This window comes from Semicossyphus pulcher, unplaced genomic scaffold, assembly GCF_022749685.1.
Source record: "Semicossyphus pulcher isolate SPU_LCO1_2020_fin unplaced genomic scaffold, fSemPul1.0.p SCAF_24, whole genome shotgun sequence".
In the NCBI taxonomy this organism is placed as follows: Eukaryota; Metazoa; Chordata; class Actinopteri; order Labriformes; family Labridae; genus Semicossyphus; species Semicossyphus pulcher.
This window is the reverse complement of record NW_027211698.1, coordinates 4,015,036-4,040,506: the sequence shown is the minus strand read 5'-3', so window position 1 is coordinate 4,040,506 and position 25,471 is coordinate 4,015,036. Positions and strand designations below refer to the sequence as shown.

The window sequence follows — 25,471 nt, the reverse complement described above, 5'->3', positions numbered from 1 at the left end:
GGTGAGGAGCTCGGGGTGTCTCAGCAGGCGGGACCGGGTCACACTGTGACTCAGAATCGGACGCATCACGTCACTTTGTCTGCAGTGTCGGCTTGCCACTTTCTCACAGAATAAACTCTGTGTCACCTGAGCTGAATCTACAAAGCAATTTTAGCCTCTCCTAAATAATAAGACCGCCTAGTGTGTGCATAATTAGTTTCGATGTCCGAGCCATTGTTTGCGCGCTTCTCAGGCCATTACAAATGCATCTTTTCACCTCCCGCGGATGAAAGTACCAACGCCCAAAAACGTCACTCAGCGGCTATAGGGTCACCCTCAATGTCACCCATTGAGGGTGACAAACAGAAAGTTTATCTTTAGGCACAAAAACTGCTTGGTAAGGTCAAGGCAAATGACCGTGGTTCCTTAACTTACATACGTACTTAAAGAAACTAAAATCACATTGCAGACAGAAATCAGACCCTGGACTACCTCACCGGGCTTCAACTGCATATCACAACAAAGGGGCCAGCATTCAGAGATGATGGTAGAGGTGTATTTGACGCTAGTACCTGCTCTGTGCACCTGACCTTGATCAAGTCACTGAACCTCTCATAAGCTCAGGAGCCTCTCTCTGCAGGATTTAAGTAGACAAAGAAGATAAAACCAGAATTTATCACCGCACTCTATAAAACACGTCCACTTTAAGGACATTTATTACATCTATTCAGCCATTATTGTATGACTCGTCACACACTTAAGACGGCTTGACATTGAATTTTTTTGGCTTTTGTGCTGTTGCATTCACAGATAAAAAGGTAAGATGAGAGCAACAGCTCGACACCGAGCGAAAGAGGAGCAAAAAATAGACTTAAAAAAAAAGTGTTGTTACGGCTGAGAGGGAAGAAAGAGAGGAGGCACAGCAGGATGAAAACAGATGTTTCTCGCAGTCTCATCGGGTTTTAAGGTTAATTATATTTAAAATATCTGAATAATTGACTATTCAGAGAGACAAATGACAGGATTCTGGTGGTATTTTTAACCTTTACTGAAAAGAGTAAGCTGTCATCTTTAATTAGGGTCAACTTTTCTCACTGTCCTCACTCTTCTCTGACCTCTCTGTCTGTCTGCTCGCTGTCTTAACTCTGCACTCTTGTCTTGTCTCTGTCTTTTAAGCACCAAATTAAAACGAATCCATACATGTAAATGACATAAAGTGCACAACTGAAGGCTTAGAATAAGTTTAAGTGTTGTTGTGAGAGTCCAGGTAAGGTTTTAAACACACTATAAACTGACAAAATAATGAGTAGAAGCAGAATCGGAGTATATCCATCACCCTAATGAGGCACATAGGGAAGCTTATGTCAGTATAGGAAGAACAAAGACAAAATGAAGGACGATGAAGCTCTTATTAATATCCTGCTCATCATGATGGTAAGTCAAACACCTTAATAGACTTCCCTTGAGCAGAGTGTATCAGTATTTCCACATATTTTGGGGTCTAAATAACTAATAAATGCTTTAACCAGCAGCCCCAAATTAGGCTTTAATGGCTGAAACGATGCCCCTCGATCTAACAACGTCCACTAAAGGTGCTTAATTTAGCTAATTAAAATCTCAGGTCAAGTGTTTGACAACATTAGGAAAAGATTCACACTGAGTAAGACCTTTTTGTCTAAGAGTGACAGGCTTTTTTAAACCAGAAACAGCCACTACATTGCTCTTTTCAAAAACACCAGACTCCATAGACAAAAACGGCATTTTTCACTTGCAGAGATGCTTGTCTACCACTGCCATGAACCATGAGTTTGTTTGTGTTGTTTGATACACAAATATTTTGTTGGCTCTGATGTTACAATTTAAAACACCAATTTGACACAACAACACAAATACGGCTAACAGATTGAGGAAGCAGTAGAGCGGCAACTCCCAAGTTCTGCATGCTTAAATTACTGTTTTTTTCAATGGGGTCTGGTGGCTTTGAAAAGAGCAATGAAACAGCTGTGTTGGGCTTAAAAAGAAAAAATCTTAGAATAACAAAAATGTTTATATGCTTTTTGTAATGTTGTTAGACACCCAAATGACAATTTGTGCCTGTCAGTGGTAAAAACAAGGACTCTAAGTGGATGTACGTTTTTTGCCGTAATGCCCCTAAGGATTACATTGCAGTCACAGAAGCCCATTCCACGTTGCCATCTGAAGCAATTAACTGGAGAACTACTAAAACTTTTGTGCATATAAGTCATAAACAAAGGGCCTTGATTTAAAAATACCAGAATTTATGAAACAAATCAAAACCCCCCCTGCTGTGTTGCCCGTGTGGCTCTCAGTCTGAGCAACGTGTGAAAACCAGAACAAACTAAGTAAAGAACGTTCAGCGGGGACGACAGGAGAGAGAACGCTGCGTCAACACTGCATCTGTTTTCACACGCCATCACGTTACAGGCAAGAATTTCTCTTTACACAGCCGGGTCGGCTTACAGCTGTTCCATAAATGTGCTTTTTGATTTCTCTCTCTCACACATAGAGTCACACACCTACGCATACACACACACACATATCCTGCTGTTTTTACAAGATACACCATCTCACATGCACTAAAAGTGTTGATTGGGCGTTGCTGTATGATGTTTGAGAGTTTTGTAGAAAGTTACTTTAATTTAAAACTGCAACTTGACTTTTCAACACAAGAGAATCAAACCTATTACTCAGAGCAGGAATATTAGAGTCATATCACTTTAAATATGCTCTACTTGTGTCATAAATGTACTGTACTTTCATTAGATGACGCCTGTATATAAGAAGCGCATCTTGATATCTGGGTTTCAAAAGGGAAACCAGTTCAGAGGTAACTCAAACCTGCATTTCTTGAACTGGTCAGCAGGGGGCGATAGTGTAGATGTCTTTAAGTAAATAAGCCTATTTCTCACTGGATTTATTACCTTGATGAACATTTTTCTAATCTTCCTGATTACTAGTTTCAACTCTTGTTAAATAAAGCATGATGTTTACTTTGAAAATGATGGTCCCATATAGAGGGAAACAGATGATAAAGCAGGGTATGCTTAACAGCTTTGCTGCCCATCATATACATGTTGCTTCCACAGCTACCTTAAAAAACTCTTGTTCAGTGTTGAGTTGTACAATGACACTGTATTAAATCCCATAGTATAGTGCTAGAAGTCTACAAGCTCCTGATGAACGTTAAATGTTAAACGGTCACTGACTGAAGCCCTTGAGAGGACTATTTTGTCTTCCATAGACTACATGCCACTTTACTGCTGTTTGTTTAGGTTGCACCGAAAGCACAACTTTCACCGCTACACCACTGATTGTAAGTGACACGTTTGTAATTAATTCCCTACCAACTAAATGTTTCATCGTAATACATAACGTCATATCACTCATGTTGGGCGTGTAGTGCTGTGTGGTGATGTGTTTGACACGTTAGCCGCAACATTTCTCCGGCAGGTTTCGCAGACGGGGGATCAGAAGTCCCAGGTCCTTCTTGGTGAACCCGAAATGCCCCCACACTGCCGACTTCACTCGTTACTTCGGTGGATGCAAAGCAACGCTGCGTGGTCCCACTGCCATATAAAGCTAATGTAGTGTAGCCTCCGTGTCTCTTGATAAGCACGGCACATTAGGGCTGGTGTCACTTTGTTTTCGTTTTGTGCAGGTTGCGCCAAAATACAAAGAAGTACCGCCCCATTATTTGAGAGTGAGAACAGAATAGGCCGGTGTAGCGGATTGACGATTCAATAAGCGTGACCGGTTAATCACTGCATCCCTTGTATGTACATTCTGCTTAAACCCTCTATTCATCTAATAAACAAAAAATAGCATCCTGATCAACATAAAAGCTCACAGCTGAACCTTGCTAACCAAGCTAGCATATAACTTAGCATGTTGTAACCCCTAAGATCCACCCTGTTGTCCAAATACGGTCACTTCTGTCTTCTATGGCTACAGCTATAACCTTCTGAAATTTAAAAAACAAATGCACAGGAAAACTTCATAGCAGATGTGACGTACTGCCTTTGAGGACGGCCTCGTTGACTTCAATCTCCCCTCTGCCAGACTCCTGGTACTGCAGGTGGGGGTAGTAGGCGAGGGGTTCAGGGCTGGCGGTGGCACTGGAGTTGCCGTTGGACATGCTCTCTCGGGGGCTGTCCGTCCTCCCTTGCTGGACTTCTTCAAACACGGCCAACAGCTGGAGGACAAACACACATAAAGAGTCACATTCTGTCCTTATATTATATTTGAAAATGCTTAAAATTATATGCACATGATTGGAAATAAATAAGCTTTTCTCAGGATAAGCATGACAGCGAGATATCTGGAATAGTTGCAAACAAGCAGCCAGGTTATCCGGCGTCTCCACTGTGCCCTGCTCACAGCGAGGCTTCTGTGTGATTTATCTTGCCAGCAGTGGGTGTGCAACCTTCCTCATTCTGCCAAGTGTGCACATGTGCGTGTAAGGGTGTGTGAGACACGAGCAAACAGTGCAGGATTCACAGCTCATTCCCTCTCAAACCTCTTACAGTGCAGATCACACCAGCAGATGCCACTTCAGCAGCACAACTCTTCTTCTCTAAGAGGAAATATCTGACCGACGATTCTGCAGGGGCGAGTTCATAGGGCAAGGCGGAGGTGTGTGTGTATGAAATTAGCAGTTAAATGAGATCTGACAGGAGAATGAGAAGCTGTCAAACACAATGACACGGCTGCCACAATGAGACAGGGGCGGCCGAATGAAGAGGGGATGGAGGGCAGAGGGACGACAAACAAACCTAATTGAGACAGGGACATGATGGCAGATAGAGCGAAGGGGAATGTGTGTGTGTTGGCGAAGACGTCGCGGCTACGTGGTTTGATAAATGGGCGCGTGGCGGCGTGACGCTCTCATTAGACGGCGCCGGCGAAAGGAAATGACCACTTAATGAAAAGCAATAACCGCGATGGAACGAGGGATGGAAATAAAACAACAGACGAGTTGAGGACGTCAATTAACAACAAAAGGAGCGTGAGTGTGCGTGTGTGTGTGTGTGTGTGTGTGTAAACAATAAGCAAAGAGGAGGCGGTGAGATATGTATCATCCATCACGCTGCGACGCCGCCTCTCACCTCAACCTCCTGTGATTCAATATCATCCTGACACCTGGCCGACGCCATGCAAAGGAGATTCGACTGTTTTTGCGTGCGCATTAGAGAGAGGAAGAAAAGATGAGGAATTGAGGCAGAGGAGAAGAAAAGAAACGACAGACCGCCAAGAAAACAATCAGATTGCGCCGCTTGATTGATGCTTCTCGAGCTCTTTCTCTCTCCTTTATCTCCTTTCCTCTTCCTCTCCTTATCTCCCTCCGACTCTCTTTCTCCAAACTCGCTGACAGCATCAATCAAAGCAGGAGTCTCGGAGCGTAATGTGATGTGCGCGCGCGAAGGCACAGTCGCGAGCCGCCATCAAAAGCGATTTATTCGTTTTGAACAACAACAACTTCTTTTAATGTGCGGAGGGGGGGGCGGGCGATGATGATTTGCTTTTCGGGAGTTTATTTTTTTATGGCTGACACAGGCGGGGAGTGATGCTGATGAAGGCCGCCCCGCTGCTTCCTCTCAGCACTCAATCAAACACAAGTATCAACAGAATGAATCATGCATCGCTTCTTTTGGAGCAAGCTGAAGCACAGAGAAATGGACCTTTTGAGGCACTGTAGTTCAGACTTTCTATTGATGACGCGTCTTTAATTTAACTCCGTCCAATAAACAGACAACTAATCATAAAACTGCAATCAAGTTCAAAATATTCCAAATATTACAGACGCCGGAAAAAGGACTAAATGTGTGCAAACATAGCTGACAGCTGACGGGGGCTGGCGAGGGTCAAACTGAGGTGAGAAAAAGTGTGTGAGTCATGTTAAAATGCTGATAGCAAATCTTCACTGATTCCATTTCTTGAGCAAACACTTGTCACTTTCTGACAGGCTGGAGTTTGAGCCCAAAGCAGCTAATAAGGCTGCACAAAAAAAGAGAGATTTAAACAGCACAAGGGGTTTGGAGGGGGAAAGTTACGGGCTGCACCGAAGTCAATGCAGGAGATGATTTCACTTGTCTGTGCGTCTGTTAGACTTGTCTGCACGAGGGTGGCCTTGTGGGTAGCATATGCATGTGACGGTCCAGGGCATGTTTGGGAATCCGTTTTCAGTATTAGGATGAAGGACACAGTGAAGCACAGGTTTCTCATGGGTTGTTAAGTTAAGCCCCTTTCAAACAAACTCTTCCTTGCACTCCTGACGATTTCCAGAAAATTTCAAAACAGTCTTCCCCTGACAATCTCCAGTTTTGCACCCGTCGCATGATAAAAAACGTCATCACCCCGCCCACTCGCTCGCGGTGAATGTTCCTTGTCTTGCAGACATTTTACTCGGAGGCTGGCAGGAAAAAAAGTCAATGCAGCCCACCAGGACAATGTCAGGGAATTTTCAGGAGAGCAGAGCATGTATGAAAGGGTCACTAGAGTATTCGGCAGAAAGTATCAAGCTCAGGTTCAACAGCGGTTGTGAAATTGGCTGTGTATTGTGTTCACAACATTGAGTGAATAAAGCAACTTCTTTGTGCAACTTTACTAGGATGTCTCATAACCTTTCCTTATTGGCAAGCTAGTTAGCTTGTTTGGAGCTAAGTACGAGGCTAAAGAAACTAGAGGTCTCCCGACTACAGCAGGCTAAGTAGTAGTGAAGGTTTCATTTCTTATACCAGTTTATGATTGGAAAAACTGACAGAGACAGGAGAGAGATGATGCTACACTGTGTTGGAACACATTCAGAATCATAACCATTCTTACTGTTAGCATTGTTTCTTATAGGCAGCTGGCCTTGTGCTGGTAACAGTTTTATATTTCCTGTATTGTAGCTCAGTGTTAAAGGAGCAGTTCTCCCCTGGAAGAAGCCACTGTCAGTCCAAGCTGGTGTTCTCTGTAATCGATAGAAGCAGTAATATTTAGCTGTGGAGAAAGTCGTACAAACAGCTTGTGGTTTCGCCCATTCTACATTCCTACAACACCCAGCGTGCATTGCGCCCCTACCTCTGAAAGGAACGGCCCAGCGAGAGACGCTGGAGTAAAATACTACCGTTTCTCTGCAGGCAACGGCTCAGAGCGGGACAGAATCTGAAACACGACGAGAATATACCGGTGGAGCGTCTGAAAAATCTTCAGGTCTGCAGTGTGTTGCAAATGTTAGTCACAACTGATTTCCAAAAGTGTTTGTACAGTAAGATAGTTATCCCTCTGTGTCTTTAAATCATTTTATACTAGCACAGCAGCCAAAATAACAAGTAGAAATGTGCATATGTAGTAAATAATGTGTAAAATCAGACGCATCATTTTTGTTTCTGTTTGCCTGTAATTTGATGAAACTTTTCTTTAGCTCCGGTTAGTTGCGCTGCTAAAGAATCTGGTTTGAGTCGTCTCATTACAGATTATATTCCAGCCATCAGTCAGCCTTACAGGAGGGACCACAATCATTAAAATTGTAAAGTCAGATAAGAAAACTTGGGAAAAGCTTATTTTTCAAAAGCACACAGCGGTTTGAAATTCAGCCCCTGAAACACAGCACCGCGTCGCTCTGCTGGAGGACCCTGTAACCCCGGGATGAAGAACGCCACCTTGATGGTTCACAGTGTGTTTACTTAACACAAAGGTTTCTCTCCCTCCCCGCTGACTGCGATTAGTATTCTAGGAAACAAATCGCCTTATTTTTCCTGCTGCGTCTGTGGGGGGATATTGATATGGACCTGGGGAGGCTGCATGTCAACTACTGCTGAATAATGTGACCCTTTTGTCTCATTTCCATAACACACACACACACTCACACACACACACTGATACCTGTGCCAAATACAAATGACTGAAGCCTTTTTATTGTCATGTTATGATCGCCTGTAAATCAGGTCACCGAGCGTGTTTCCAACGTGACCAGACTGGCTGGAAGGACCGTGTGTGTGTGTGTGTTGCAGAGCCAAAGAGATTATCATGACATATATGAAAGCCATACACAATACCAAGCGTGGAGCAGAGAGCGAGATAAACACTGTGTCTGTGAGGATTCCCGTACACACTGCCTTGGGCTCTGAATTAGAAAATGTTGCAATATATGTGGCCTTCAGCACAAATACAGACTTCTTTTTCTCAATTTCATGGACAGGAAACACACACCCTCCCACACGTATCCTGTAATACTATAACACATTAGCATTTTGCTTAATTTCGATTAGCCAGTGCGTGTCATGAAGCCGTGTGATTCTGCTTTGGTTTAACCTACATTACATCAAATGACTTCTTCCTCTGCCAGATTAGATTGAAACATGAACTCTTACCAATAACGCATGTTAACAATCTGACAATGAGGCAAACTCGATGCAGTCAGTGCTTAATGAGTAAATAATGAGACTTCTCTATAATCAGTGTCCTCATGTGTTATGGCTGCATCACTTCCTGGTCTTCTGGAGACTAAACCTCATGTCAGTGAATAAAAAAAAATCTAGGGATGCACGATATTGGACTTTTTGCCGATATCGGATATGCCGATATTTCCCAACTTTTCTTGCCGATTTCGATACCGATATATTATTTTTTTCCACCAAATTGCTGAGCACATCAAGTCTTCCCTTTAGTGGAATTGATATCATGCCTGCTGTTATTGTAGTGGCACACTGGCAGATGCAGAACATAAAACAGTGCTTTTTAAAACGTACACATTCACTGAGCAATATAAGACAACTAGTTAGATTTAGGTTATGTACAAAATGCCATATTTATTTGTTTGTAACATTTTCTTTGCCTTTGTAAGAGAATCATCGAGCATTAAAGTCGAGCTGAAACGGCATTTCGAGAGTATCTAGCTTCCGTATCGTGACGTATTTCCGAGTGAAACAGGACGTGCAGGCGGGACATATCATGAGAGGGATTTGATTTGATCGTTGAGAAGTGGGCGTAGACAGACGTTCTCCACAGCGCAGTAGCTAGCTAACTGGCCGAGCGTTCTTGGTGCTCTGCGGCTAAATGTTGCAGATTGATTGGTTGAAATTGTTTGGTGCTGACTTACGTAAGCACGCGTGAAATTTAGTTTTACAGGAAGAAAAAATGATTGGATTTTGATATAAGAATACGAAGAAATGGATTTTCTGTATTTTTTTTGCCTATATTGTTAAATAGATGCACAATATTACCGGGGATGTGATCTAAAAGGATTAAAATGACACTTTTCATTTCACCTGGAGTTTAAATTAAAGCGAAGAATTAAAGCGTTGTTTTATCGGCAGAAAATATCAACAGGAAAATGACATATCTGCCGATGCCCATAACATGCCGATAATATCTTGCATCCCTAAAAAATCTAAAGTTCTTCCTCTTTATGATGACATGTTCCTAATCCATCAGGAGAGCATCAGTGAAAATGATGCAAAGAAACCAAAAATAGAACAAAACAAAGAAGAATATCCTCAGACAGCATGAGCTGACATTTACTGTCGACAGCAGACAGCTTTGATATTTAATGTATTTCAGAGTCACTTCCTGACGAGCTTTATAAGCCAAACTATGAAATATGTTTTGAGAGGTAATCAATTTTAATGCGCAAAGTTAAATTATTTAGGATTCTGCTAAATTAGAATTATGAAATGCGTCTGAAGTAGGGCTGCACGATATTGGAAAGAAGTGACACAGCGATAACTTTTTGTTGTGTTTTAGAAAATAGAGGAAATTACCGGATAAACTCTGTGTGTTTTCATGAAAATATAAACAATTAACAATCATACTTGTTATTATTTACTTTTAAAAACTTTTAGAGTTATTCGCTGGTTATGAAACAGACTGAAATTAATTCTGGTTACTCTATATGAGCTACAAAAGCAAACCAGACCATCAGAGATATGATTGATTATTTCTGTATAGATATTTTTAATGCCTGAAGCTGCTGGCGGGGGCGTAGGTGTCAGACAAAGCAATTACCTGCATGCTGCCTTTGTTTACATTTTCCAGGGCAAATATTTAAAGTAAGTGATGCATTTGACTGTTAAAGAAAGCAGGATGATGTACAGGACAAAATCAGCAGAGATAAGAGGTACGGCTTTGTCCACAGGGGGCGCAAAAATCAACACAAGTTCACAGTTCACAGGAGCTTTAAGTCTATTTCCTTCCCAAAAAATAAAACCCCTCTTCTGCTTTTACTACATTGGTTCAGCAACTCTGACAGCCAACCATGAAAAAGTAGAGAGAGTTCAGGAGGAGCAACACGTTGCTTTGCAGTTGTGCTACTAATACGGTAGGTCATGAACCATTTCTAATGGTGTTCAAATGTATTTTTAATCAGTGTAACAAGAGCGGGGACAGTAACTTTTGGCACACCTGCTCTGTAAACTGTAAATTTATGTAGCCACAGTGTTAACAGGCACCAGGATGAGGTACCTTTGAATTATGGGAATACGCGTTTGCCTAAATCATCCCACCTACATGGCGGCAGCAGCGTCGCATGCTTGACAAAATTATGACACAGTATGTCTATAGGAGAAGCTGCAGGTAATGTCATTCTCCAAGCTTGCATACGGGCACTTTGATGATCTTATGTCGCTATTGGGTCCAGGTGGTAGATCATAAACTTCATTAGAAGCGATCGCATTTTAGGCGCTGGTTTAGCTCAGTCCATGGAGCAGGCACCCCATATACAGAGGCTATAGTCCTTGACGCAGCGGCTGCAGGTTCGACTCCGGCCCTCTGCCCTCTGCTGCATGTCATTTCCTGTCTCTCTTTAGCTGTCCTATTAATTAAGGCAAAATAGCCATAAAAACCAGACAAGACCAGGAATGATGGAGGCCAGTTTAAGGGCAGTGACTGCCTCGACCGGTTAGTTTCTAACTGACCAATTCCAACATTTTTTCGTAACCTGTAATCAGTGAGACTCTAAAATATGTTTAGAAAAAGGGTCCAGGATTAAATATGTTATATGGCACTTTAAAAAAAGGCCTCCCATCTGAACATCAAACAGTGAAAATAGCCTACACTCGAGTCTGCTAACAACGGCTAAACTTAAGTTTTATTGCTTGAATTTACCCGTACAACAAACACAATATCAAGTCACTGTTTATATTCTGAGAAAAGCAGGTTTCATCCCGTGGGTAAAAAAATATATTCAGACTATCAAAATGGTTCTTTACAAGCAGCACAGTGCTGTAAATCCATGCAGCATCCTCTTACACTGCTGAATCTGCAACGTGCAGGACATTGACCCCTGACTAGTTCCCATGCCGCTCTGCTGCAGCCAAACATGACCTTTCACCCTCCTGTCACAGGAGACAGGATTTCTCCACAACGATCAATAAACACACACATTATTATGATCACTATTACCGAGGATGCTTTCACACCGTCTGCTGGAGCCGACAGCCAATCAGATGCAGAGTTTGCAGCTGCTGTAAACAGTAGATTATTTTAAATGTTGCAACTCCCAGATGGAGCAGCTGAGCATTTTTAATAATTGATGTACTTACTGAGAATTAATTAGCTAAATGCAGCACACACACACACACACACACACACACACACACACACACATGAGCAATAAGGGATGTTCATGCTGCTTACAATGCCACGATTTGAACATAAACACAACACAAAAAACATAAACGCTTGAGATAAAATGTGGACACACTTCTCACAGTTGGAGGGTGAACAGTGCCCCCTTGCTTTAGCCAAACGCTACTGCATGCTGGTAACACTCAACCCTCTAGCCTTTACATAAGCATCGCTAACACACACATACACACAACCTCACAAACAAACATACACACTTCCCTTTTTCATTCTCTGGTACTAATCAACCCATTTTTCTTCCCCTCTCTCATCGCTGTCTAGCACTGCTCCGTGTGTGTGTGTGTGTGTGTGTGTGTGTGTGTGTGTGTGGTAGCAGTCTATTGAGATGCTCTGCTTTGTGCTGTTGTCATTTATCTTACGACTGCCTCCTTCTTCTGCGTTTTCTCCCTCTCACACTATTCTTCATTCCCTCTTTGAACGAGAGATGCATAATTCAGAAGGAGCGCGCGGCATCCTGACAGTGGTACGGTGGTAACCCAATCATCTCACATATATACACACACACAGGCAATCAGATATACAGTACACACACACACACACACACACACACACAGAGCTTCTCACTCACACACTCCTTCTTTTTGCCAAAGAACAGGTCTACAAAGACGATTTTGGACATCTGCTTTAAAGCTCCGAATCTGAATCATGGAAAATAAACGTCCCACTTTAGTGCAGAAAATGAAGGCCTTCACTACCCAAACATCGGACTTTGTGTTTATACATTTCTGATTGCACTATAGCTGAAAGAATTCAAATAAAGCTTATATTGACGTTTCAAATGCTCCGCCCGTAGAAAACTCTGCTGCATATCAAATCAAGCGCTCCCTGAACTAACAGCCGCTCCCTCCAGGGGGCGATGGAGAAGATCAGGCTTCACTTTTAGGGGAGCTGGTATGTCACGTCATATTTCAGGTTTAGGGAAAGTGATGTTAAAGATATAATCTCTGCCGCCGGTTTAGCTCAGCAGTTAAATCGGCAGTACAGAGGCTACAGTCCTCGATGCAGCGGCCCCGGGTTCAACTCCCACCCTCGGCCCTTTGCCGCGTGTCGTCCCCCACTCTCTCTTCCCCTGTTTCCAACACTATCAACTGTCCTCTCTCTATAAAGGCATGAAAGGCCAAAAAAATTATCTTCAAAAAAAAAATATAATCTCTAAGTTCTCAGTATTTAGCTGCACCTTATGGCGATAAACGGCAATTGTGGGAGGACACTTCCCATATTACCAGACGTCCACGGCTGGCTCCCTTTGCTCCGGTTGTAACTCTTGATTTTCCTGGCTGACGGTCGCTTTCCTTTTCAGACTGTTTGCTTCATCTGAGCGTCGAGTTTCTTTTTCTTTGGATTTTCACATCTTGTTGAAGTTGTATCTGTAGTCATCCATCTTTTCTTTGTTTGTTCAGCCATAGTAGATTACTGTTTACTCGCAACACTTGCAGAGACCGGAAAAGCAGCCGCTTAGCTCCGCCTACCCTCTCTGGCAGACCAACCACTGCTGGCTGATGGAAAACGCAACACTAACTTGGATTTTTTCTGCAACAGCCAGTCCATGATAATACTTTATACTGCAAATGGAAAGGCTTTCATCAGTGAGCCATAGGCTCAATCACCTTTGTGTTACCTCATTCGGCGATAGATAGAGACTTAAAAGACATTTATTCATATGAATATCTTCTATCTTTAAAGATCTTTAAATAAAAATAATCAGCAAAGGTCATGAAACCTGCGTCTGCGCCGCAAAGCAACACAGCTAACTCGTTCAAGCAGCTGAAAAAACAGCACAAAGTGCAGCATGATGAGTGTGTGAAGGCCGAGAGGAAGAACAAGCTGCTCCCCGTCCTCCAGCGTCAAGTCAGACATCCAGAACAGAGACACCCTATACACCCAACTCCCAAAAACACACTGAAATGACCAAAGATGCACCAAATTCAGGTAAAGAAGCTGATTTTAAGTCTTAGCTTGATGCTAAATTTGTACATCAGCCTGATCGTAGCACAAAATGCAACTGAAAGCGTTGCTGTTTATTTAAATGAGAAGGTACATTTAAAAAATGTTGTCTCTTAAATTTATAAAAAATGGTGATTATCATTTTGGCCATAGTCGTGCAGCCCTACCAAGAGGTTTGTTTCAAGGTACCTAGTAGGCTCTGTTGGAGGAATCCTTTAGTGTGTGTTTCACCTCTCTTCCTTTCTCATACATCGCAGGCCTGTTCAAGGTATCTTTGAGCACCTGTTTCAAGGAAGCCTTTAGCGGTGTTCTGAAGGTTCCTTCTAAAGTTCAGGTTAGGCACAAATACTACTTATTCTTCATGGCATGTGTGGGGTAAAACAGTGCAACACGGCGTTCTCCTGAACAGAAGCCCTGCTTTTATGTATCTAATGTTCTCTAAATTTCAAGCAATAGAGGTGTACTTGAAAGTGGAGTGTTCAGGCGGCAGAGATTTCCCCTCCGTGAATGAATTAGATGCTGCTCAACAAAGAGCGGCATGATGTGTAGAGAATGGCTTTCTCCATGGTTGTGGAGCGTGATGAATATTGACAGTGCTCAGGTACAGAGGGGCGAAGTGTCTCACCCTGACGGAGCGGAAATTTGGCTCGCGATACCCATGACATCATCAATTTGAAACAAGACACAGGCAGTTATTTGCCTTTTTAAATCCACTAGCAGGTAATTTTAATTAGTGATACTCCTTTTTATAAAGATCTGTGATGCTGAGGTTTCAGCTTCTGGCTGGTTGAGATATTTACATCATTCTATCGTATATTATAAACGCGTCATGTTCAGATCATCGCAGGAGAAATACTGAGGTGAAGTCTAATCATTTCTTCACCTTTTTGAGCTTCTACATTTCTATTTTTTGGAACCTGGACTTCAAGATGGTGACACAATAATTTCAGTGAAGGTTGCTCAACCTGTGATTGACAGGCGATCAGTCCCGCCTCTCGCCCAATGACAGCTGGGATAGGCTGCAGATTGATATCACAGGTACACTTATTCAGCACAAAGATGACTCAATGCAAACACCACACACAAAGACACACTTACATGCACCCAAGAATGTACCAATAACTAATCCATGTTCAAGGGCACACAATGTACACTCAGCTAACGCAAACACACACACACGTGTGCACACACACACACACGTTTCCAGGGCACCGCGGGGGCCATCAGAGGAATGTTTGGCCTGTGTTATTTAAACAAGTAGAAAATTGGTTGTATTACCGGAGAGAGCGGGGCTAATCCTGCTTCTACTCCAGTCTGAATCTATACAGCGCACTACCAGATGTGGGGGATTACCTCTCAGGGACACACACACCTGGCTGTGAGCCCGCACACACACAGCAGTCAGAGGAGGCAGTGTGTAAGATTAGAGAAGGAGGGTAAAGAGAGACACTGACTCCCACTCGTGAACTTAAGCACACGGAAAGATACACAATCCAACCTGTCGAGCCTGTGGATAGGGACTCTCTCATAACAATGACTCATACACAAAGACGTCACCACTTGAACCTCTAAATGTGTCTTTCTTTCTGTTTGAAGAGATGCCAGCAGTTCCACGTTGAACATAACGTGTCTTTGATGCGTCTGACAGAACGATCTAAACACGAACAAAGAAAATACACTCTGTTGGTGCAGTGGTTTAAGCTTTTGCATTCATGCAAATTTAGCAACTGGTGACCCAGATGTAATACGACTTCCACAAACTATATATACTGTATATACATTAGGAGGATTCATCACCATCCTTGCTTACACTGACAGAAATAAAACAGTAAAAGGACACTAGATAAAATATTATGGGACATTATCTTTTTGCATCATTCGCACAGGCATATGTTCATAAAACTGACTGAACTATTTGTGCAAAGTCAATAAAAATAATTTATCATTTAACCATCGCAACTGCAACGTGCACATGTGCAATAGTCACATCACAGGATGTGCGATAGTAAAGCAAAGTGACTGAAACATGTCATGCTGCGACTTTATTTTTGCTCGGTGCAAAAGCAAAACTCGACAACTTCTCGTTTTACACGACAGATTTACAGGAGAAGTCTGTGTTATATCACTTTTGAGCAGCTCTTCACCAGAGACCTGACACTGTGCATCAGAGTCTGTGTGTCGCCTGCAGGTAAACGAGCATGCAACGCTGCAGACGTTAGTGTGTGGAATCCAGTTATCAGCGGCACTTTGTCCCGGTGCTCGCTAACGCTGTGGCTGCATAAAAGGAACTTTAAAGGGGGCAGACGTGCTGCAGAGTGTTACCTTTTAGCAGCTACACCTGCAGCGCACACGCGGCATGAGGTTGTGTGTGCCGACAGGATGTAGGATACTGTGAGCTTACGTTTTAAACAGTTACTGTCACAGGGAAAAATATGAATTAGTATTATGGTGTGATTTTTTGCAGGGATCTGTACCAAGCGAAGATATTTGATAGCATCTCTGCAACACAATATCTAAATTAAAATGGTTTTAACACACATTTTACCCTTAAAAAATATTGCAGGAGCCCATATTGTGATTTCGATTAAATTTCAATTAATTGTTCAGCCCTATTAGAAATGGTAGATGACATAACGTATAAATAACACAACTGCAGTCTGTTTGTATTTTATAAAGTAACGTGTCGCTCCTCCTGAACTCTCTCTATTTTTTCATGCGGGTGTCAGAGTCGCTGAACCAAGTGTGGTAAAAGTAGATGATTTGTTTTGATCGAAGAAGATAGACTTAAAAGTCCTAAATCATAATACGCAGCTAACATGAAAACACACTGCATTTATTTGGTATAATTTCCAGTATTTTCTTTTTTAATATTGCAGAACAAAAAGTTTCCGTATCTAATATCGTGCAGCCCTAGTAAGTTACAAAAATATGCTTACATATGTAATAACTTTCAAAATCATTATACTCTGGCACCCTGGTAGCTCACCTGGTGGGCAAGTACCATTAAGGCCGAGTCCTTCTTGCAGCAGCCCGAGCCTGGTTCCATCGCTGACCTTTTACTTCATCCTGTCTCTTCTCCAACTTTCATGTCTCTCTTCAGCTTTTACTATCAAATAAAGGAAAAATGCACCCCCGAAATGAAATATATCTATGGGCCTTATTATATCAGGACTTGGATCAAGATCAGGATGAGGTGCAATACAATAAAAGGTTTGGGGTTAAGGGTGCGCACTGGAAATTTGTATCCTTCCTGGGAATTCCAAGCAAAATCTTTTCCAAGAAAAACATGAGACAAATGTTGGGATTAAAGTCTGTCATCTGTAATTATTGTTTGCATACTAAAGGTTAACACATGCAGTAGTTTCTTCCAGTTTCTTATCCCATAGTGGCAGCTCTCTGCACAAGCAAGTTGTGTGGCAAGATGCTGTAAAGTGCTTAAAATATTTTGTAAGAAGGAATCAGTGCAAATCCAGCTGGTTCGAAGTTCTATTCACAAATCAGTGCAGGGTTACATTCAACAGGTGAAGCAGGACAAGAGGTATATATTCAGAGAAAAAGTTTACAGATGACCACACGCACACACGTAAGCAAAAATACGATGTGGGCAGAGGTTTTGCAGAAAAGAAAAATTGTATTTTCAGCTCATTTTTCACAAAAAAAACCCCAAAACAGTAAGGGTTCTGTACTGCACAGGAAAGGGTTTGACTTATCGTCCTCTCCCTCGCTTTCTCACTGTGCGTCCACACACTCACATCTGTCCTATCAGCCGCAGTGATTGAGCACGTGTGCACCATTTGAGAGTGTACACGCACTCACAAAGCGAGCCACCAGCTGAGGCACTGCAGTGCCGGCTCTGCACCGTGACAAGTCACATTATTATTTATGCACACTCATAAAGGGAGAGGGTAAACTCTTCATAAATCACACATGCCCGAGAGGCCGGGAGGAGGAGGAGGGAGGGAGGGATGTGGGTGACAGGGGAGCTCCAGGCCTCATATTTCTCAGGCCGGCAACACACAAATATCAAACCGGCTCGTTCATCATTCCTGCAGAGCAAACACATCAGCGGTGGTTACACTGGTCCTGCTCTGCGTCTGTGGACTTGACACACAAACATGCAGGGGAAAGTGAGCCCCCTCGGCACGCAGAAAGTCATAACCCTCGCTTTCTCATAAATGTGCATACACACTGAAAAGGGACCAAATCACACACATGTTCCAGCTCTCTTCCCCAAAAGTCAAGAGCCGGAGACTAATAATCAGCTTTCTTCTCCCTGTGGCCGCCGCAAGGCCAGCTGCTCCCTCCAACCACCCCTCCTCCTCCTCCTCCTCCTCCTTCCTTCCTCCCGGGATCTGACAGAGAAATAGAAGGAGTGATTAACTCAGAGCTGGGAGGCTGGCGCCCTCTCACCTGTGGCTCTCTCTCCTCCACAGGCTCCCTCCTCCTCCTCTTCTCTCCATCTGCCCTCCCTTGACATTTCATCCCATTCGTCACCTTTTTCTTTCTGCCTGTCGCTTCCTTTTTTTTCTCGGACAGAGCTTGGAAGTGATATTAATGGTGCTTTAAAGGTATAATCTGTACTTTTCATTATTATTATTCATTAAATTATTAATAATTTACGGGTTTTCCTCGGTGGTTGTGATGTAAATTTATCCACTTCTGGGTCAGAGTGCTTCCACGATTTAAAAGTGTTCTTCCCACCCCTCCAGATGGTATTTTTCAGCTCAGATTACAGCTTTAGAGGCACACATCCTCAGCCTCCTGGTATATATGAACCATACATTACTGACATTCAGTATGTGCCGTTGCCATGGAGCCAACATCACATACAGCCAGAGGGTGTTTCGTATAGGAAAAAGAAAGCCGCCTCACCTGTAGATCTTTCTCCCACCCATCAACATATGTGCTCCTGCCGACACGCCTTATTACATAGGTATTGACTCAACATCAAAGGCTGCAGGGGATTTGTGCTGCATTACATGTCTGCAAGAGCACCAAACACCACCTGACAGCACCATCCATCCACATATATGGAGGTGAGGGGGCTGGAGCTAACGCGGTTACCTTTTCGGGTACCTGAAAATAGACATGGTGTGGGAACAGCAGGATTACTCAGTCTATATAATCCTATAGAGCAGTATGAGATACTGTGCTCCACTTATAAACTCAGCTTAAACCCCTTTCTTATTAAAACTTCATGCAAAATAGACACATGAGTGGTGGGAACACAGTGGTGGAATCGTGATATTATTAACCACTACTAAAGTTTGTTTCCTTAATCGCTGAAATGAGACCCATGGTGACGGGCTAGTTGTTATTGTAGCGGCTAAACTAGCATGCACACGGGATCGTCTGTGCTGATTAGATGCACAGAGAGTTGAAACAGCAGTGCTCTGAGAGCAAGGTTTCCTTTGCTGATTACTGTGATTTTTAAAACGAGTTTGACGTTCATAATGTATCGTTCTGTATAAGAAAGATAAGGTTTTATACACTTAAAGACCCCCTCCAGTGAACATCAAGTGTTTAAGCTTGTAAACATCTCCATGTGGTGTTCTTCATGTGCTACAAGACATATCAGGGACAACAGTCTGCTTTTAAACTGCAGTGTACCAAGGACAGGCTGACCAACACGCTTTCAGATTGGCAGGTTTGAGACGTCACAAACCTAAGGAGCCAATCCCGTTAATGGATGGGGCAACGTTATGCATATCATCATGTGTAACCTATGGCAACCACTTTGGCGATGCGCGAGCCAGCTGTAACCACATCGTAATGTTTGCAAACTCACTACTGACTGCTAACGTTAACGTTACTACAAATTACTACATTTCAAGCTAGCTAAGTTTTACAAGTTGCCGCTAAACGACGGCAGGGGCCGTTGGAAATTAGCATAGTGGGCGGGGCCTATGCAGATTTTTACAATTAAACATATTTTACAGAAAACATATCAGACAGAATTTATTATATCAAGCAGAGCATTTTATATGTCTTAAAACATGACTGGAGCTGCTCTTTAACTATACATTTCTCTTTCTGTAAAGCTGCATTTTTTGGTACTCACTGGCTTCGTTTACTTTTACCGTCTTTTAAGAAGTACAATCACTCATTTTGCTTTTCTCAGAGGTTCATTTCAAATCTCTACTTATGTGACTAAAAACTAATTTCTCCTTTCCATATGTCCCTCCCTCGCAGAAGTAGGCTGGCTAATGATTGGAGAGGCCTATTCAGACACATTACCGCACACAGAGCTCCATTCATTAGGCCAATCAGTTCGCTGATGAGCATGAGAGGCCGCAAAAAAGAATAATAATAATCGTGTGTGTATGTTTGTGTGTAAAACAATGGACACAGATGTGGCTTCAGCTGTGCGACTGCAGCAGAAATCATTAAATACTCAAACCTAAACGAGCTGGATTCAGCATTACACACATTCATCCTCCAGTTGCTGTGAGAGTACACGCTGTTACACACATGCACACGAGCGCACACACACACACACGTCCCGGAGTGTGACTTTCTGCTGATTTGAGTTATTAGCAGTTGGAGTGAGCAGAGACTCAGAGAGCGCAGGGAAAACACACACGCGCACACATATATACACACAAGTCTGGGGCGATGTCATGGAGGAAAACAGATGGCGTGAGGCTGGAGAGGTCAGAGAGTAGATTTGCTGTAAACAAGTTGATCTATAATAGAGCATTAGCCGAGTGTGATTAGCTTCTCTGCAGGCTGCTGTGCCAAAATCACTGCTGATACTCACAACAAACACAGCACAAGCTGCAACAATATAAATGCAAATTAAAAGTCTCTTTTCTTGTCAAATACAGTGAAGTTGATGGGTTTTTAATGTAGGGAGTCCCTGGGTCCAACAGGTTGTCATATTAGTGGGTCCCACGGAAGAGGAAGTGTTTTTCCTCTTGTAAAATTTGTTATTTGGGGCAAATTTCTGGTGTCAAACTTGGTTATTCTCTTTCTTTTTGTAGGAGTTTGAATTTTTTTTTCTCGCTTATTAAGACTATGAACACTGGATCTTGTCCTGCGCAAGATTAATGCAGCTGCAGATGAAAGGCATTTTTTAAGCATGCTTAAACTCAGCATCAATCAGCGGCCACGTGCTCAGAGGTGTAGCGGTGATTGTGCTCAGTTAATTTGTGGCGCGTTTAAAGGTTACATAACTACACAACTTTTCATGTTGTAAGAGTTACACAGCAGTCAGCCAAACATCCAGCTAAGTAGTATTAAGCAATACCATGGATGTGGTAGCAGGTTGTAATTAGCCTGTCATAAAAGCAATATAAGCAACTACAAACAAGTGGTGTGCCGAGCAAATGTAGTCCCATTTAAACACCGGCTATGAGGAAAAGCTGCAGTGCATGCAGATGATGTTTTAGTGCCTTTTCATCATTATAAGCAAACGTTAGCTAGCTGGAGACTGCAGAGAAATCTAGTTCCCCGTGCAGCTCAAAATGCAAGTTTAAAGGTGGAATGTTTTTCCTGCATGTTACACGATGCATGAGTTCACATTGCATCATCCATTATCTATCCCAGCTGTCATTGGACTGATCCCTAGTCAATAACAAGGCTGACACATAAGGTGCTTTTCGACAGCTGGAACTTTTCCCAGGAACTAGGAACCTTTTAGGAACTTTTGATAGCAGGAACCAGGGTCTAAATTTGGTTCCGGGGTAGTTGATTTACCCCCTAAAGTCCCTGCTCTGGTGGGGTAGTACTTTCCAAAGGTCCAGGAACTTGGAGGGGCGTTTTATTTCACCCGCCAATACTGCAGCTGCAAGCTCACTGTTATCAATGTACTTCAAGACTGTTTATGGCGTTTTGAATCTGCTTTGCTACTAGCACTTATCTCCTTTCCAATGTTGAATCAAGGGATCCATTTGCAGCACCTTCATGCTAACAGGCTACCTGTAGTGTCGCACAAATTATGATTCCGGCTTGTTCACCTTGTTTTATCGCCTTCATGCTTTCTGCCACCTACCGGACTGGCGGTGTAGTGCAGTTACATTTATTGCTTCTCCAAACGTCATTGGCCTGATTTGCATAATCTTCCCGGGACTTTAGGCCGCTGTGGAAATGCAGACAACAATGAGCCACAGGAACCATTTAGTTCCTTAAAGAGAAGTTCCTGGAACTAAAAGTTTGTGGTGCTTTTGGTTGAAAAGCACACGTAGATACAGACAACCTTTCACGCTCACATTCACATGCTGATGATTAAATGTTCAAGCGCTTAAATGTTAGTGAATTGGGCGCTGGTTTAGCTCAGCTAATTGAGCAGGCACTCCATATACAGAGGCTACGGTCCCAATACACTGATAGCAGGTTGGACTCCCGGTCTGTGACCAATTGCTGCACGCATCCCTCACTTTCTTCTCCCTATATTTCCTGTCTCTCTTTAGCTGTCCTATCAATAAAGGCAAAAAAAATAATCTTGTGGATGTCAACTGGATTATGCCGAATGCAAATACTCCCTCTAGAGAAGTTGCAGAGCTTTATTTCATTGCGCTCCGGCTGCGCTACATGTGCAAGACGGTAAGAAATTGTTATGTCTGACGATTTTCAAAAAGCAGCAAATCCTTCCATTCAGGAAGCTTGAAGCTTGTTTGACGTTTATGCATCAATTACCAAAATAGTTGCAGATTCATTTACTTGATTGATTAGCAGATTAATCGTATGTTTGCCTCTCATGCCTCTCAACATCAAGACAAATGTGTTTGCTGTTGGGATCTATAGCTGCGGTGCTGGATTACACACATAATTTGAAACACAGCCCATGACACACACCGCCTCCTCCACATCTTCATGCCTCATCCTCTCCTGCCACACTGATTACGAGCACGTGTCGTTACAAAACGGGTCCACGGAGCGCCGCGCACCTCTGGCCTCGACACAGTCGCCCCCTCCGCGTTCCTCCTGCCAGACCACAGCAGGCGCAGGCAGGTCAGGTTACAGCCTGACCGTCTCACTCCATTAGGAGCTAATGGGTGGTGTGATGGTGACACAGAGGGCAACATAGAGTCTGTGTAATTAACAGGAGGAGAGGCACCAGAGGACAAGATCTGAGGCCGTGATGACCGAGCGTAGCCGCTATAAGTCACACACGCCGACGCAGAGAAAACCAAGACGGGCCTTATCCTAACTGAAGCCCAGTCTGGTGCTTCAGTGAACTGATAAATCACTTTGGAGGGGTGCCATTATTCAAAGTCAAAAGGTAGAGCAATGGATCATCTGAAGGAATTAAAATTCCAAAGTGCAACTTTATGAGAAAACTCAACACGCGTGCAGTTAAATGAAAAGCAGACAGGCACAGCAAGAACTCTCTCTCCTGAAGTTCTCTCATCGTAATTACAATCAAACGGGGCTTCAGTGTGTGAGTGAGTGTGTGTGTGTGTGTGTAGGGGGTATTGTTAATTGAATATAATCAGATGAAGAGCTGTCGTGGGGCTCAGAAGAGGGGGGGTTGAATCAAGGTCGAGGCTGATGAGATCAAATCAGCTCAAGTGACCGAATCCCGCCGGGCGAAACATTCAGCGGCTCCGGTCTGATCCGATCTGCAGGCAGCCGTCTGACAGAGATAATCTCACTTTATTCAATAAACTGTATGTTTACTACAGATCTGAATGTATTAATTCATCACTGTCCACACCTTGTATTTATGATGCATGCTCTTGAACTTTAAAGCAACAGACTTCTCTTCTCTTCCATTAATCTCCGTAACAAGTCCTATCTTTATGAAGCTTACACACAAAATGACCTTCAACACTTATTAAGGCAAGTCTAAAGACGCGAGAGTCATGGGACTCCAATTCACAGAGAGTTCATTCTCTAAGTCTAAAATAAGTGATTGAAAATATCAAAGGAGAGCCTGTTAAAATGGTAAACTGGAAAAAGCATTTAAATGCTTTTCCTTTATGCAGTTTAGTTTCAGACATCATCTGGAATACTAAACATGTCTGGAGCCTGCAGGCTTCTAAAAAAATATTCTTTATGGGAAAATAAGTGAATTAAGTTAACAAAGGAATAAACATAACGAACACAATGTCTGCAGGTAAATTAGAAATGAATTATTTTAGAGACCAGGTATCTTCCAAATGCGAGATTTGTAATAATATTCAAATGTGTAAGACAGGCATGGTGTTGAATGCACGTCATCTTCACGTGTGTGTCAGTATTTCCATCCATTATCTATACTGCTTATCAGGGGCGTTTTTTAGGACTTCAAAACATCTGGGGCTAACCTCACACCTCATAGGGGGGTCCGGGGGCAGCAGGGGGTTGTTGATTTTATGGCCATAATTAAATTGTTCATCTCATCAGAAATAACAAATCTCTCTCACTCAATCTCATACTCACACATACACAATGCAGCTCTCTCTCTATCTAACCAACACATCAATTAGCAGGTGATTATCATTAAATGACAACTATGAGGGCTGTGGTCTTGTGCCAGATTGTAGGGCAAACACATAATGAGAATACCACAAACAAGAGCCAAAACAGACAGAAAGTTTGTAACAGCACGTTCAGTGCTCAGATTTCCCGACTCCCTCCAATGCATCATAAATGATCGATCCAATCTCCGTTCAACAAACGAGCATTTTAAAAGTTGTTTCTTCTCCTCTTGAGGTCAGACCTGACAAAGCTTCATTTTTACATTTTACAAATCTGCATCATGATGTTGAAATTTCGCCAAAGGTAAGACCCGTTAATTACAAGACTTTAAAAAACTTCATAGGCTACAACACAAAAAACACGATTGCAGACTCGCAGCACAGAGAGGGGGAGAGCTGCTGGGGGAGGGAGGAAGCAGGTGACCACGGACTGAAGTGAACTTTGATCATGAAGCCTGATGATCCTCTACAGCTCTGTGTTTATCAGTGAAATATCTGAACTACACAGCATATGGACATATGACTGGATGTGAAGACCTAGTTTATACTTTATAGTAGCCTACCTATGCGCGGAAATACGGACAGATCGCGACCTTATTGAGCCAGGTAGGCTACAGAGCATGAGACACACACAGATCTGTGTCGTATATCTGCTCCTCTCCTAACGTCTGTCTCCTTCTCCATATTGTCGTCAGAATATAGCCGATGGGATCCGAGATTGGCAACACTGAAAACAACCATTGTCATGACAACGCCGTCATTCTTGTGCAGAGCTCTATTGCCCCCCAATAACAATTGAAACTACAACTAGAGTTCTGTTCCACTACAGTACTTTAAAATCAACCCAATAACCTTCGGGGCTAGGATGAAAACATGGACTAAAGCCCACACATGCACGAGGAGAACATGCAAACTCCACACAGAAAGGCCCACTTCGTCCGAACCAGGGTTTGAACTAGGAACCTTCTAGCTGTGAGGCGACAGCGCTAACCACTGCACCAACATGCAGCCTCATTGACAGAATTTGCAGAGGGTAAATGTTTTGATTCGGCTGGCATGCATATAATTGGAAAATCCTTAAATACACGTCTGACTATCTTCTACCGTGGGAACCCTCTCGGCCTACTAAGTCAACAGGTGGAGGGCTGCTATCTGCTCCCACAATGCTAACTAAACATGGAGTAGCAGTAATAAGTAACTTTTAGGGCTTAACCCAAGTCAGAATTAGCCACGTCAACATAAAGCTTTGAATATTTGTTATTATTTTCAGTTCAGCTCCACAACAAACTTCTATAACAGCCTACATGAGCGACACTTTTACCTGTCAGAGATTAGCTTCCATGAGCTTGCAGCTTCTTAAGTTCCACCGAGTTTTAATATGCATGTTCAATAATGGAGAGGAGGAAACCATTGAAGGAATCCAACCCTAAAAACAAGCGTAGGAAGAACAAAGCTAGTAGCAGCTCAGCTAGCAGCCCCTCCTGCAGCCCATCTCTGCT

The 25,471-nt window shown here is 42.9% G+C and overlaps 1 protein-coding gene across 1 annotated transcript in view; it reads right to left on the bottom strand.

Annotated features, from left to right (window-relative positions):
* pard3ba (par-3 family cell polarity regulator beta a) overlaps positions 1-25,471 on the bottom strand; it is a 229,683-nt gene that overhangs the window by 183,596 nt on the left and 20,616 nt on the right. The window contains exon 3 of the mRNA XM_069675514.1: positions 4,015-4,192. Coding sequence (XP_069531615.1) covers positions 4,015-4,192 — 178 coding nt within the window. The remainder of the gene's footprint in view (positions 1-4,014; positions 4,193-25,471) is intronic.